Here is a 17,106-nt window from a genome sequence, read left to right as displayed (position 1 = left end):
AAAAAGTGATATTTACTAAGTAAAACTTAGACTAAATTCTAGAGTTGTGTCCTTGGGACGTTGAAGGATAAAGAGGGGGTAGAAAGCTTTTACTTATTTTTTTTCAGTGGAAACATATACAATAGGGGGAGGCTTTAGTCATTGTCATATTGTTATGTTAGTGTTATGGGTTTCTTATAATTTACATTTTTCTGAATTTGTATTGTTTCAAAATGTTGCAGTTTATGACTTTTCGTATTAATATTTTTTTACGATTTTTACATTTTTACATACAGGAGAAAGTGACCAAGTGCATTTTGTACAAAAACGTGGTCATTGACTATTACTACCAAAATATTTTATACTTGGAAGTATAATATATTGACTTGTTAAAAATTACTAACTGCATTGATGTTCATTTTCTTGCCAAGCAAAAGCGACTTAAATGGCCCTCCTGAACATTTTACGTTTCGTTAGTTAGTCACTTTCTCCTGTACGACTATGATATGTTATATGATTTTAAGAAAAAGTGGTACATACCAAGTAAAACTAACATAAAAAATAGTAATTAAACTAAACAACCTTCCTTTGACAGTAAATATAATGTTTACACTACAATAATAAACAGTCACATTCTCCTGTACGACTACGATATGTTATATGATTTTAATTAATAGTGGTACATACCAAGTAAAACTAATATTAAAAATAGTCATTAAACTAAACAACCTTCCTTAAAATATAATGTTTACACTACAATAGTAAACAGGAAATTGAAATTTTTTACATAAATCATTTTCTAAAAGAATAAAATGAGCACAGCGTTGGCCAAGATCCCTAGTGCATCTAGCTAAATAATGCAGATAATGAAAGCTGCAATGCGCTCACAACCCTTGCCAAGAAGTTCGACCAGCGCACGGCATAATCGACCCAGAAAAACGATTACAGATTTGTCGATACCAACTATTGCATTTACTTTTTCTTTAAAATACACATGTTTTCAAACAATGTGCGTGATTCACACTAATTAACTGATACGATCGTAAAAAATCAAATTATTCTAGCGATTTGAAGATAACGATTTATAGGTGTCTCGACTTGATATGAAAAATTTATCGTTCCTCTTTGTAAGAAAGAAAATGGAAGTTTGAGCATTCAAGGGCTTACGACCTAGCATTTGGCAGACTTAAGCGATCACTTTATACACTTGTGTAACGTTCACCATTCTGCCCATTATTGAACACCATATTATATTAATTCTTGAAACCTGTATGTATGCAATTGTCTTATTTCCTTCCGTATACCGGTAAAGACACCTTTGAATTGACATTTCGTCCGTAGGGTGAATAATCCGGTATCCGATATAATAAATAATATAATTATAATTATTTTAATACAGTAGAGTCTCGATTATCCGACCTAAACCGGCCGCAGCAAGGTTGGATAACACGGAAAATGATAAAAACGACATTGAAAATGTGTTAATTTTATTTGCACGTCGAAAATAACCTAGCATTTGACTGCCTCAAGCGATAAATTTAAGACTTCCCCCAGACTTTCATCTTCTTTTATGTAAAGAGAAACAATGGATGTTTCATATCAAGATGAGACACCTATAAATTGTAATCTTATCCGTCGGTGAATAATCCAGTGTCTGATATAAAAAAAACATAAAATTAATATTGCATAAATCAATGTTAAGAAGTTGATAAATAATATAAGTGATTTAAAACAGATTATTTCTATTTTGAATATAATAGTGATTTTTATATTTTTGACCTTTTAACATAGATGAAGAATAATATGGGAGTCTGTGTATTCACAGAGCTTATTTTCTTTTTTATGAATACATTTTAAATTAAACACAGATTTTTTGAGTCTACTAAGTCGTATTTTATTAAAGACATATCAATTGTTATGTGTTTTTAAATAAAATAACACTTAGTAGGCTCAAAAAATCTGTGTTTGATTTAAAAATTAAAACGTAAATTAAAATGGAGTTCTACAAAGTGAACGCCAAATCAATAAATAACTTATTTTCTATCACAGGCCGGTTAAGTGATCACTTTACACACGTGCTAACCATGATGACAACCAATATACTCCATTTTTTTGAACTCCAAGATATCGCTGGTTAAATGCCAAAGGGCTGCAGCGCATTTTTTTTTAAATTCCAAGTATGGTATCTAAATCGTAAACATTTTCATATTTGAAAAGGACACCCATGGTTCTAGCGTTAGAAATGGACACTTCTAACACTAGAATCATGGGTGTCTTTCGAATATGAAAATGTTGACAATTTAGATACCATTTTTGGAATAAAGAGTTTAATTTTTTTGCTCTTACAGCGCCGCGCGCCGGCCGAATACTGATGGAAACAATGACTTGCTAAAACAACGCTACCTATTTATAACAACGTAAAGTGCAATTTATGCCCTTATGTGTTTTTTAAGTAAAGTATATTACATCTCCTTAACATTTAATTAGACTGTCTATATTACTAAAATACGAAATGACAGCTGATAGAGCGCAAAAAATGGCTTTTCCGAAAACTTTGAGCTCTGGTTGAGGGCCAAAAGTAGTATGGAATATTTTTTAAAATATTTTTTACGTTATGTGCAATCCGAAATCAAACTTTTTAGACCCATTTGTATTTGATATCTAAAATAAATATTTTATTCATACATCAACGGCCCACTCTTATCTACATATATCATTAATTTCATGACACTGAACATGTAAGTTCACTAGAGCCATCTTTGGTTGGAGTAAAATAAATTCACACGTATTTTTTAGGAGAGAGACTTTAAAATAACATTTCAGTTTTTAGATACTTCTATTTAAACATTAGCAATTTATTATTTATGTTTTTTTTTTACTCTATCAGGTTTGATGAAAAGGAGAGCGTATCAGGAGTGCAGCAGCTGAAGTCCTCAGTGCAGAAGGGCATCAGATCCAAGCTGCTGGAGACGTACCCGCACTTGGACGGCCACGTGGACTCTATACTGCCCAAGAAGGAGTCGTGCAAGATAGTCAAGTGGTGAGCGACGCGAGTCGATTTTCTTACCTCCTCGCCTATGTGTGCTCCTGGTAACCGGGGAATTAATTTGACTTTAAAAAATACATTTTTATGAATATATTTTTAAAATTATTATTTAACCCTTATCGGCACCTAGTTGTGCATAGGGCACTGCATCGTATTGGCGCAGTGTTATCTTGACAGTTACTTACATGAAGCCAAGGCGATCACTCCTACGATTCAGGGAGCGGTCCAGGGTTATGAAATAAATATTTGAGTGTAAAATCATTTTTATTTTTATCCTGCCCCCCCCCCCCCGAATCGAACTCGGGACCTCCAGCACGGTAGCTAACACGCTGACCATTACACTATGGTGGCGGACATCAACAAATTTTAACTAAACTTTTTTGTATTATTTTTTGACATCTCAACTTAAACCAGCCTATGACGGTCGATAGCCCCGTAATTGCCCAGACTTCCATATTCTTCTTCATCTATGTTGAGATGCCAAAAAATAATATGAAAATAATTCCTAATTGGAGATAATATAGATTTGTGAACGAGTATTTGGACACACTCCAAATGTTGTAATTTTTTGTCTGTTTTATTAGTTAGCTTATGAACTATTGGGTAATGTGTTGGGTATTACGTTCATTATATTATTATTATTAAACACATATCTCTCACTCCTTTCAACAATGTCATATATCAAAAATTGTTAATTTTCAGTTGTGCATATTTTCGGAATGCCTATAAAATGTACTATATCTCAGTAAAAGCGGCATATTTTTAACTTAATATTTACCCGCTACATGGTAGAAAGTGTTATTTTAGCATTTTGAACAAAAGGTATTGTTTAACAATTTTTTTTAAATATTCAAACCCTTATCCGCACCCCAATGGTGCATAGGGCACTGCATCATATAAACCCAGAGTTATCTTGATCGTTAACACATTAAGGAAAGATGATCAGCCCTCCGCTTCCGGTACCAGTCCAAGGTAATATTGAATAAATATAAAGTGAAAAGATCACTTATATTTATTTGACCCCCCCTGGGAATCGAACCCGGGACCTCCAGTACGGTAGCCGAGCGTGCTGACTACACTACGGAGGCGGACAAATGTATTAAACATTTTTCAAATGGAGAAAAAACCTTTTAGGTTTTACCTAAAAAGATCTGTTGCACAGTAAAAAGTTCAATAAGTGGCTTGATATTTATTTTTAGTACATTTTATTATATTTTTAAACTTTAAAAACGATCTCCTGAAAAATCTAGTTTTTTGGTATATGACGTTGTTGAAAGGAGTGTGCGATATGTGTCGCCAAAACACCTGTGTAATTCTATTTGTGTATAAACATTTTTTTACAAACCTCAAATCTCATAATTTCGTATCTTATCAACCTTTGACTCCTTGACTGCTGATAATTTTTTGCTTTGATGAATTTATTGCTAGTTAATTTTAACTTGTCTTATATTCATTCTCCGGATTACATATTCAACGTTTACAACATTTTGAGTGTGTCCAAATACTTGTTCACAAATCTGGATTATATCCACTTAGGAATTATATTTTACATGTGTTTCATCTCAACACAGATTTATTTAATTTTTTTATTAGGGTTTACAACAACAACATATCGCTCACTCCTTTCAAGAACGTCAAAAATCAAAAAACTTGATTTTTCAGGAGAACGTTTTTAAAGTTTAAAAATATAATACAATGTATTAAAAATAAATATGAAGCCATTTATTGAACTTTTTACTGTGCAACAGATCTTTTTATGCAAAAACTGAAGGTTCTTTCTCCATTTGAAAAATATTTAGTATATTTAAAAAAATTATTATACAATACCTTTTCTTCAAAATGCAAAAACAATACTTTCTGCCCTGAAGCGGGTAAACATTAAGTTAAAAATATGCCGCTTTTGCTGGGATATAAGACATTTTCTAGGCATTCCGATAACATGCACAACTGAAAATTGACAATTTTTGATTTATGACGTTCTTGAAAGGAGTGAGCGATATGTGAAACAAAATACTAAAAGATATACATTAAACAAGCCAATTATATCTGACCACAGAAACATAAAGATTAGTACAAAATATTTAGTGTAGATCTAGCAAATAAACACGTATTTATGAGAGAAAATTTGTGTAAGAGGGTGTGTGTGTGTGAGAGATGAAGAAGAATATGGAAGTCTGAGCATTTACAGGGCTTACAACCGTCATGGGCTTGGTTAAGTGATCACTTTAGGCACGTGTAACATTCAACAATTCTACCCATTATTGACAACCACACTACTTAATTTCTTGAAACTTCTAGATATATACCCAACTACCCAAGTACGCCACGACAGGCATCGTAACGTAGTTGGGTAGATGCTTGACTGCGAAACTGGTGACGCGGGTTCGATTCCCATCAATTGCAAAGTAAATTCAAGAAAGATTTATTTACGATATATCTGTGTTGAATTTGAGCGAGAAAACAGAACGAGGACGACCGAAAAAGACTTGGAACGATCAGATCAATCAGAACCTAAAATCTGGTGGTGTCAAAAGTCTGCGTGATCGGAGGGCATGTATGACTAGATGTATGGACGTGAAGGAGGTGAGGAGTGTATGTCAGGACAGAAGAGTGTGGCGTTCCATCCTTTTTGTCTACCCCTGCGGAGAAACGGCGTGATGGTAGTACTAGTAGTAAGATTTATTTTCAATTGGTCTGGGTGTTCATGATGTATTTTTCACATTTACCTTCCCTATCATTATTATGCTACCTGCAGACAAGCCTCTAAAAGTAGAGGCTTTGCGGGTTATTCCTTTAAGTGTTTTTAAGTGGTACACAAAGTGATTGATAAGGTGATTGATTGATAAGGACAGTGTTAAACAAGAAACAAACTAGTGTCCATAGTGTGTTATAAATGGTCAAGGATTTAAACATTTCATAGCTGTCTGAATTATCTGTCAAAGTAATAATATTTTATTTATAAGGTAGATACTTCTTTGAATGAATAATTCAACCCTTTCACTACCACTGTTAATGTATTTATTAAAAACAATTTTTGTAGAAATTATGGATGTTGTCATTTTGTAGAAGAAATTGGTCTCCACACGGCGTGCTATTGTTGGGTTGACTATTGACTGTGAAACAGGCGTTGCAGGTTCCATTCCTGCCGATTCCAAAATAAATTCAAGAAAAAATAGCAATTGATATGGGGGTTTTTGTGCTGTGTTTTTCATATCTACTTTACTATTGTAACTAATTCCTTTGAAAAAGAATTGAAATACAGTCATACTAATAATTGTATTTGTTGTAGATTAGTTTATTTTTATTTTGAATATTAATATACAGGAGCGCAGACAGCAAAAAGTTCAAAAGTGATCACTTGAACCAGCCATGGGGCAGTTATGACCTATCATTGGCTGCTTTAAGGGATCACTTGATAACAAGATCCCGTGAGAAATCTCTTTTTTTTTGTACAAAGGTTTGGACACATGTTCTCAAAATGTCATTATATAAAATATTTACAACCTTTTTGAGTGTGTCCAAATACTTGTTCACAAAATCTGGATTATCTCCAATTATAGGAGTTAAATAAATTATCTAGTCAAATTTTAAGCTTAAATAATAAAAGTGAAAATGATATTTTCTGGCGTTTCTCATGTGTGTTTTTAATCCAGGATTCGGACCTCACATACTTATAAAAGAGTTTCTGCTCAGTAAAAAGTTTTTTTTCATCTAACCAATAGATGTCTCTAGTGAAGTTCTAGTGATTCAAGAATAATGTTTCAAAATTGAAACTATAAATAAATAAAACTTCCAAGAATTTGAGCAGTGTGGTTGTCAATAATGGGTAGAATTGGTGAATGTTACACGTGTGTAAAGTGATCACTTAAACCAGCCTATGACGGTCGTCAGCCTCGTAAATGCCCAGACTTCCATATTTTTCTTCATCTTTGATGAGATGTCAATTTTTTTTTGTTTATTATAAAGAATATCATATATATTGTAGGCTGTTTGTTTTGCAATAGTAATAAGACGTTTCATTTCCTTATTACCTTACAGTGGCCCTGGCGGAGAGAGGTTAACTAAATATTTAGTATGCATTGTATATTATTTATGACATTTGGGTCACATATCTGTGTCACTAACACAATGTCAATGTCAATCTATGAATGTGTCAATATCACTTATGTGTGCCATTAATGCTTGCAATTAATAAATGAATTTTGATATAAAATATTTTAATTTAAATTATTTTTGTAAGTGCTGCTATTTTACAAATGCCTACCTTGACTGTGCTGGAAAACATTACTCCTTTGGCGAAATGTCAAATTTTGCTCTATGCCAAATTTTTGTAGGTAGACGCTCATTTATTTAATTATTTTAACTTCATGTACAGAAAAAAAACTACATTGGCTGGCTTATTGCTAAAACCAACTATGTCTTCCAACTGACCAAAAACAGAATAGTGATATTGGTCAAAACGTTTGATACCTTTCATAGCTGTTTGAAATCAGAGGGTAGATAGTGCATGAAGTATAAATGAGAAAGAAATAAATTATAAATTACAATTTAAGGCTGTATTAATGAATCTCTTCTTCTTCTTTTTCTAGATCCTAAGGATCTGTTTGTACCTCCGCTTGTAGCTCTTGGGATGTTGACTCCTGGCTGTCTTTCCACATTTTTGGAGGTCTGCCTGGGGGTCTGCGTCCTTCAGGGATTCCTTGATACGTGGAAGTCTGTCATCTGGCATTCTGTTTACATGATCATTCCAGTATCGCTTTCGTTGTCGTCTCCACCTCACAATATCCTCCGTCTTATACATGCTCCTGATGTCGGTATTTCTTACTCAGTCTCGCAATGTGTTTCCAGTTATGGATCGGAGAGTATTCATCTCTGAGGTTCGAAGTCGAGGTTTTGTTCTATATGTATCTGCTCTTGCCTCAATCCCATAAGTGGCTATCGGTCGAACACATGTTTTGTATATTTTCATTTTACTTTCTATTGTCATGTGTTTGTTCCTCCACACCGAGTTTCTGAGGCATCCGAATATAACTGCAGCCTTATTAATTTGTTTATGGGTCTCACCATAGAGGTCACCGTAGCAAATTAATGAAGCAACCATATTAAATATTTATGAAAATTACAAATTGATGATAAGGAAGAAGGTAGAGGAAAAATTAAAGGATGAGGTTTGATGGACGGTTAGGATTGTAATGATAGATAGTAATGTCTTGGACGTTTTTTAAAAATTATCAAAGAAGGTGCATTTTTTACAAGGAGAGGTAGTTCATTCCATAGCCTGGCCGCTTGGACTAAGAAGGAAAAACAATATAAGAATGATGTGTTATGGCGAGGAATGGAACGTGTTCTTTCTTGGGAAGAACGAAATGATAGATCATGATCTGAGAGGTGTATAAAGTTTTCAGCTTATTTTATGTATTAATTTTTAAATCAAACACAGATTTAATTCTGTCACTTAGAATTGCATAGCTACATAAGGACCGTCAGTCCATTTGATCTTCACATTCGTTTGAAAATGCCATGTGTTTTTGTTAGTAAAATACAACTTAGTAGACTCAAAAAATCTGTGTTTGATTTAAAAATTAACACATAAATTAAAATGGACTTCTACAAATTAAACGCCAAATCAATAAATAAATTTTGTTGGAAATATAAAATTGAAGTTGTGGTTTCATTTCAGCCATGACCACATTGAGATTATGGTGAACAGTACTGGAGAGCTGCTGTTTTTCCGGCAAAGAGAGGGTCCTTGGATGCCAACACTTCGACTCCTTCACAAATGTACGTTGTTACCATAATTTGTATATCTTTTAATGAATAACTTGCGAATCCTCAGTATTGCACCGCGCTTCCTTCAAACACAATTTCGAAATAACACGGCGCAAAACACAGAGTAAAAAGTCTAGCATTTATTTAACTATGTGAACAGTAATTTGGAATTTTCTACATCCGTTGCATGTACGCAGTGTTTCCATATGCCAAACCAAAAAATCTGAATCAAACATTCTAGAAATCTGTATAGAATCAATAACCCAAAATATAAAATTTATTTTTTAAATAATAATAAAACCCTTATCCGCATCCCAATGGTGCATAGGGCACTGTGTCTTATAAACGCAGTGTTATCATGAACGTTTTACTTATGAAGGAAAGGTGATCAGCCCTCTGCTTCAGGTACCAGTCCATGGTAATATTGAATAAATATTACAATGGTCAGCACGCTTATTTTTATACACATTTTTATTCATTTTAGAAATCAAATCCTTTTCTATTTTTATTTAGTAACATGGATCATTGTAGTTGTTTTGATAGTAATAATCCTTTTAACGTTTCAGTACTAATTATCAAATGTTAATAATCATGCTAGAATCTATACATAATTTGATTCTTCTGTTTTATCATATACTATGTCCAATTCCAAAAATCTTTACAAAAGTAAAAGTACTACCTAAGAGTAAAATCTGTCATTTGTAACAGCAGCCTAAAATCTGTATCAATACAGATACATCTGTATATATGACAACACTGCATGTACATACTACTCAGTACTATGCGCAAAGAGGTATGGGAAAGGGGGTTGTGATTTTAAAAAAAAAATTAACACATTGGTTATGGTGAAGATTGTTATTTTTTGATATTATTTTTTGACATCTCATCAAAGATGAAGAAGAATATGGAAGTCTGGGCATTTACGGGGCTGACAACCGTCATAGGCTGGTTTAAGTGATCACTTTACACACGTGTAACATTCAACAATTCTACCCATTATTGACAACCACACTACTCAAATTCTTGGAAGTTCTATATATATGAACCAATTTAGAAACCTTGTTCTTGAATCACTAGAACTTCACTAGAGACACCTATTGGTGAGATGTAAAGAAGCTTTTCACTAAGCAGAAACTCTTATATTAGTATGTGATAACTCCTGTAATTGGAGATAATCCAGATTTTGTGAACAAGTATTTGGACACACTCAAAATGTTGTGAAGATTGTTAATTTTTTTAAAATCTGAATCAAGTGGTATTAGGTTGCGAAGCATGAAGACAGAAAATAATTGTTTTTTTTGTATTATAGTGATCTATCCGCTAATTTGACGTTTAAGTTCTGTTTTATGTATACAAATTTGAAGGTTACTGAAATGCACAAAAATGTGCACAAAGCTGTGGCTTTCTGAAACACACAAATATCAGCACGCCGTAAATAATGTGTTAAGATACAATAAGCAATAATGAATTATATTTTGTCAATATCCTGAATTGATTTCCATACAAGGAAACGGGATATACACGGGTCTACCAAACAATAAAATGACTCGACTGCAATCAGTGTTAAACGCAGCAGCGAGACTAATTTTTGGAAGTTCTAAATTCAGTCACATCACCCCACTACTTCACAATCTCCACTGGTTGCGCTTTCCCGAAAGGGTTGAGTATAAACTCTGCCTACTCATGTATAAATCAATACACAATATGGCTCCAGAGTATCTTAAGGAGCTGTGTATTCCAGATGAATTGGTTGATAGACGTCTCACGCTTCAATCGGCTACAACATCTGCAATGGGCAAAGTGATCTTACCAGCTCGCAACCAACGCACTAAATTTGGCGAGCGTGCCTTTGCTGTTGCAGGACCGACGGCGTGGAATGCTCTTCCACCAATGGTTAGAAATAGTGAGAGTGAGATGATCTTTAGAAAAAGACTAAAAACACATTTGTTTGCTAAATCATTTCCACCATAATATTTTCCCCAATTCATTCACAGTGAAGCGCCCTTGAGGTATTTTTTTACGAAAATGGCGCTATATAAGTTATCCAAATTTATTATTATTAAACCAATGCACCATATTATTTGAGTACCGTAGAACGGGGCTACTTGAACTTTGATGTGTTACTTGAGCTCAGTGCAAAAAAAAAAAAAATCTGTATTTGGTCTACAATAATGAACGTATTGACATGATTCGTTGTTTCCCTGACAGGTGACACTTATTGTCACGATACATTCATCGATACCACGATCTAAATATTTTTTTTGTACTGGGCTCAAGTAACACATCAAAGTTCAAGTAGCCCCGTTCTACGGTATACTTTTTTTTGCATGGAATGTATCTAGTTAATGGGGAGTTCAGCGTAGGTAAGAAAAATGTATGAAAAATATACTGCTAAATTGAAAAAAAAAATGATTAAGGAAACACTTGTTTTCATACCACTGGAGTTTATTAATGACTACTAGTTTCAGTAGCTAAACTTCCATCGTCAGGTCTGAATAATAACTAAAATATAAAATAAAAAACTGTTCTATAAATATATAATATATAATAAATAAAACCCTTATCCGCACCCCAATGGTGCATAGGGCACTGCGTTATATAAACGCAGTGTTATCTTGATCGTTTTACATATGAAGGAAAGGTGATCAGCCCTTTGCTTCTGGTACCAGTCCAGGGTAATATTGAATAAAGATTACAGTGAAAAAATCACTCATATTTATTTTACCCCTCCTGGGAATCGAACCCGGAACCTCCAGAACGGTAGCCGAGCGTGCTGACCATTACACTACAGAGACGTTCTATAAATAAGAAGAAAAAAATATATTGCAATTAGTGCAGAGTAAAACCTGATGTGTTGTAAGCCCAGATTTCCATATTCGGCTTCATCTTTATCGAGATATCAATAAATAAATAAAAAGCTAAGTTTTTTTTTGTTTCATTCCGCAGATCCGTTCTTCCTCCCGATGCAGCAGGTGGACAAGGGCGCCATTAGGTTTGTGCTCTCCGGCGCCAACATCATGTGCCCCGGCCTCACGTCTCCGGGCGCCAAGATGACCAGCTCCGACAAGGGGGCCGTCGTGGCCATAATGGCCGAAGGCAAGAGGCACGCCCTGGCCGTCGGGGTGACCACCCTGTCCACTGATGACATGTAAGTTGATATTTTTCGTGTTCCAACCTTTATCCTTGTTCGCACCCCAATGGTGCATAGGGCACTATAATATGACTGACTTGATGTTTTTTCAGTGCCAAAGTCAACAAAGGAGTTGGCGTGGAGAATTGTCACTACCTGAATGACGGACTGTGGCAGATGAAACCGGTGAAGTAGGCAACTAACTGTTTACTATATATAAGTTATGTATTATTTTATTTATAATTTTATAACCACTAAACAATAAACTATTTTTCCTGTTCAACATGTATGAAACATGAGTTCATTTTTTCACACTCCCATGTGATGCCTCCATTTTTATAAATATGTGTATTATAATAATAATTCCGCCCTGGAAGGCCGCTGACGACCATTCACCGACTATACTCAGCGGAACTTCGAGACGCCGGACTGACCTGGGAGGAAACCAAGAAGATGGTGCGTGACAGAGTAACTTGGACAAAACGGTCTGTGAGAAAAGGACAGAGTTTGGAATACTTTGGTATCGTGCTGCGCCCTTCCGAGACAGGATTTAGCGAGTTATGTAACGTCATGCGAGGCTTAACTCTCAATCAATGGCAGAATAGATGGGATATGGCACGAACAGGTCTTTTTTACCTTCCATCAGACACAGGATGTGTAGCGAGTTTTTGGTTTTTGATCATCATACTGCACAAATGGTCTCTGGACACGGGGAGTTTAGAGACAAGCTTTATAAGCTTGGACTTTCCTCTGTTTCGGGCTGTGCTTGCGGCGATGAACATCAATCGGCCGAACACATCCTGTGGCATTGTGTGCTATTGGATGATGCCAGAGATGAGATGCTGAATGGTCTGACAGGGGTCATGCGACCAGCGTGGAATGTGGATCTGATGGCCAACAGTACGAATTTTGCACTCTTCTGTCGGTTTGTACGGACTTGGGTATCTCGTTGGGAACTCCTCAGATGCGCGGACGCCTAGGTGAGATTGATTTGGTGGGACAGGCTGCTGTTCCTGTGGGATGCTGATACGGTCGGGACTGTGCTTCCTTCCGAGCGGAACGCACACATTCTTTTGTGTTTTGTCCTCCCCTTACGGGGGTGGTATTTGGATCCTCTGCCTTTGTTCACCCAGGAAGTCCTTCTTTATTTGTTTTTTTTTCTTAATGTAAATAACAGTGTTTTTTTTTAAATATTAGTAACTAGTTCTCTATTACTTTAGTCTTTAAGTCATTGTTTGTGTTCGTCTTAAATAGTATTTTTTTTTTTTGAAAACATTGTTATTTTTTTGTTTTTTTGTTTGTTTTCTTATTGTTTTATTTTATTAAAAGTAAAAGAGGTAATGAGGGGATCCCGAGGGGTGCGGACGAAGTGTTGGCCTCTGTCCGTACATCCTCCTCCCCCCTCATTAATTGAATAGAGCATTATTTATTTCTTCAGAAATATTTTGAAGATTTTTCTCTATGTGCAGCTGACAGAGAGTCCCTCAGGACTCTATATCTGCTGCGGGTGGATGGCGGGCTCAGATTCCAAAAAAAAAAAAAAATGAAGGCTCTCAAGGTGGAGACTGACTGGAGCATTTCATCGTAACGTGTTACGTTACGATGCAAACATTCGTATAGTCAGTACAGCGAGCGGAGTGCTCCAACCATACTAATATATATACATATATATATATATATATATATATATGTATATATATATATATATATATATATATATATATATATATATATATATATATATATATATATATATATATATATATATATATATATATATATATATATATATATATATATATATATATATATATATATATATATATATATATATATATATATATATTATCCGCACCGAAGGAGACAATGAGAATGGGACCATAAGACTCCCCCACATCACACTGTACGGCCAACCTCAAGGTAGATAACTCCCGGGCAGACCACCAAAGAGATGGATCGACAGCTGGGAATCGACATCGCAGGAGGCTAATCAAGCAGAAGAAGAAGAAGATAATAATGTAACATGACAATATTGATGTCAAGGAGTGGGGAATGATGTCAGCCAATGAATGCCTGCCATGTTGCATGGAGCACGTGTACTGGAAAACAACCGTTGGTAACCCGCGCTTCTTCCCTGGATCGAGACCAATGTAGATCATACATAAAATCGTATGGCGCTTATATTGGGAATAAACCTTGTCTTACAAACCATTAAGTATTTTTACTGACAAACACTACGGCTGTTACATAATATTACTAATATATTTTATATTTATAGGATTTACTTTGCGGTTAGTCATTTTTACTTTTTTACAAAAATGTCAAGTATCACAATTTGTTTTAAATCTCGCAGATTTTAGTCTTCCGGTTTCAAGAGGTATCGTGTGGACTCAGCAGCATAGGACCCAGTTTGTATGTGAAAATAAAAGACGATTTTAAGTACTGCAGTTTTATTACCTCCAATCTTCAATACAAACGCACTGAATATTAATAACATCTTCCATTTATGTTAAGACAATAATGAAATATTTGCAAAAAAGAATATTTTTAATATATCCCTTACGTTAATAATAAATTCAACTATCCAACAAAAATGCCATTAAGTACATTTATAATATTACACAAATCTGAATTGCACATTGTATTTTGGGTAACGCATTGCACTCGTTGCAGCGATGGAGTATTGTCACACGACTTGCAACACGTTATTGACATATATTACAAAGTCAAAACCCAGCTCCTATACTCTAATCAAACCAAGCTTTATTCTAATCTAAAAAGGTCTTAAAAATAATACTGAAGAAAGAAAATTTAAAATGATTTAAGTACATACAATAGGAGGATAAAACAAATTAACAGTGTTCCAATCGAAATTGTGTCGAAACTTTAATTTAATACGCTAATTATTAAAATTTAAAAGATTTAAGTGATAAAACAAACCCCTGTAAAATACCCGAAACCAAAAATAATACCATACACAAAATACAATTAGAATTAGAAGAAATATCGCAAAAAGATTACAAACAAGATGTATACATAACCATTTTTCTTTTTAAAATAGCAATTATATATATATACAAATCACATACAAACAACATACATACATTTGACATTCTTAATGTATAAATTGGACAGATTAATTGCATTCTATCATACACCGTGAGTTAACTACGTACTTATCGAGTTAAATATTATTTCATAACATTATTTATTACATAAGTTGTATGGATGGAATTAAGCGCTAATGTAAAAATTATACGGAGAAACCAACTTCGCATCAAATCGCATCGTAGGTATTTTTAAGAAGGGATTCAGTTTTGTCAGGAAATTGAACAGAGTGCACAGCCGTTTTGTTTCAAATTATATAAAAAATGCAATATTTGGAATGTGTCTGTACTTGATTGACGTGCAAAATATTCTCCTAGAGTGCCCTGTGTATCGTACGTCTGAAACATCTATGTTATTCTACGTTTTAATCCATAACTTTCTACACAAAGCAAATTCTATATTCCTTTTCCGCTGCGAAGCTCTTCTCCTACATCCGAACGGACCCATAATCCGTCAACTGTGGCACTTTTCTATAGACTACTGTTTAAATCTAGTAATAATATTCAATCAAATTGAAAAAAAACCTGCGTATGTAACATACTCACAGCGTCTCGCACTCGTACTATCAATCTAAGCTACGGATACCCATTAAGACGGCCAAAAGCTCCGAGCTATTTCTCAAGTTCCGAAATCTATCCGTTAGCAAATTCTAAGAATACGTATCTCTTTCAAAGCATTTCAGTATTAAACCTATTGTTTATTTCTCTACCATTACATTGAGTTAAATCTTGCTGTCGTATTTCGCAGAAACCAAAAGATTTAATATTGTCAAGGCTTTTACAAGTCATTTCGAGTGGCCAATCATGAACTTCTTTTTAAATGGCTTAAATTTACATATATTATTAAAAACGTCAACATGTAAAAATGAATTGATTTTCTTCAGCAATTTTAGTATATTTCAACACTCCAATTGGTGGTAAATTCAACTAATCATTTGACACCTCTTATTCTAGCATAAGATTGAAATATAAATTCTTATTTTAAGGGCACATCACATTTAAATAATTTTATAGTCTAGAGAATATAATAATGGCGACAGATGTTAGCCATTATTATACATTTTTAAGGGTTTCACATCTTAATACTAATTATATATTATTTTTTATAATGTTTCTTTGAGGGCAGCTTGACACAAAGCTCTATGTTTATATACAGAATAGTTTGCTTAGCATTAAAAGCAAACTTTTTAAAAATTTGAAACAGTAAAATCTGATCAAAATACAAAATAAATAATACAAAATTACCACTGCCCGCCATTGATTTCATTGTAAACAACACTTTATTTCTCAAGCAGAATCTTTAATGGGTGCAACGTGTCTGTTAGATGTGCTGACGCTTATTTATTTTTATGCAACAGAATCACTCTAAGATGTTTTTGTCACTAATAAATCTGGAATTGTGTAGTGAGTCTGTCAGAGTTTAGAATGAGCCCATTTTGCATTCTGCATGCTTATTTTAACATCTATATGCTCATTTTTATACTAAAATTTATTTATAAATTGCCCGCATTTGATTTTAAACCTATTTAATCAAATTGGTTTTATTGAATATCATTTCATTTATATTTTTTAATCATAGTTGACACATTTTTTAAATAAAAATATATAATGAAATGTTTCCTGAGGTTTTTACTTCTCTTTTCATTACATTAGCAAGAATGAAGTGTGTATCTATTACATTGCACCCATTTGTGTCTCACTGGGTATTTTACCCATTGGAGGGTCATATGAGGCCAAAGCACATATAGCATTCTTAAGTGAATACAAAAATTAAATCAATATTTGCGTAAAACAAAACAGGTGTTATCACAAATTGTTTATCACGGGCGCCAGCGGTAGTTTTGCATTTATTTTATACATTTGTGGAATTGACAAAGTGGAATAGGATAGTTTTTGAATTTTCAAAAGAATATTAATTCATAATAAATGATTTAAAAAAAAATCATAATTAAAATGTAACTAATGATTAAGATCAAGACTGATTATCAAGGCTGAAAAGTATTCATCAGTCTTGATAAAGAAGCGGTTAGCTTCGAAACCGGTAGACATTATAATTAAGTTATAATAAAATATTT

The 17,106-nt window shown here is 33.9% G+C and overlaps 1 protein-coding gene across 1 annotated transcript in view; it reads left to right on the top strand.

The window, feature by feature from the left end:
* Positions 1 to 12,211, top strand: part of MCTS1 (malignant T-cell-amplified sequence 1 homolog) — a 39,444-nt gene extending 27,233 nt beyond the window's left edge. The window contains exons 2-5 of the mRNA XM_088271671.1: positions 2,867 to 3,019; positions 8,706 to 8,806; positions 11,741 to 11,942; positions 12,038 to 12,211. Of these exons, the coding sequence (XP_088127797.1) occupies positions 2,867 to 3,019; positions 8,706 to 8,806; positions 11,741 to 11,942; positions 12,038 to 12,119 (538 nt within the window). The 3' untranslated portion in view covers positions 12,120 to 12,211. The remainder of the gene's footprint in view (positions 1 to 2,866; positions 3,020 to 8,705; positions 8,807 to 11,740; positions 11,943 to 12,037) is intronic.
* The last annotated feature ends 4,895 nt before the right edge of the window (positions 12,212 to 17,106 follow it).

The sequence above is a fragment of the Brachycentrus maculatus genome, unplaced genomic scaffold (assembly GCF_059751285.1).
Source record: "Brachycentrus maculatus isolate JH-2025_06_01 unplaced genomic scaffold, ASM5975128v1 h1tg000454l, whole genome shotgun sequence".
In the NCBI taxonomy this organism is placed as follows: domain Eukaryota; kingdom Metazoa; phylum Arthropoda; class Insecta; order Trichoptera; family Brachycentridae; genus Brachycentrus; species Brachycentrus maculatus.
The sequence above is the reverse complement of the archived record's forward strand: the minus strand, read 5'-3'. Positions and strand labels throughout refer to the sequence as shown.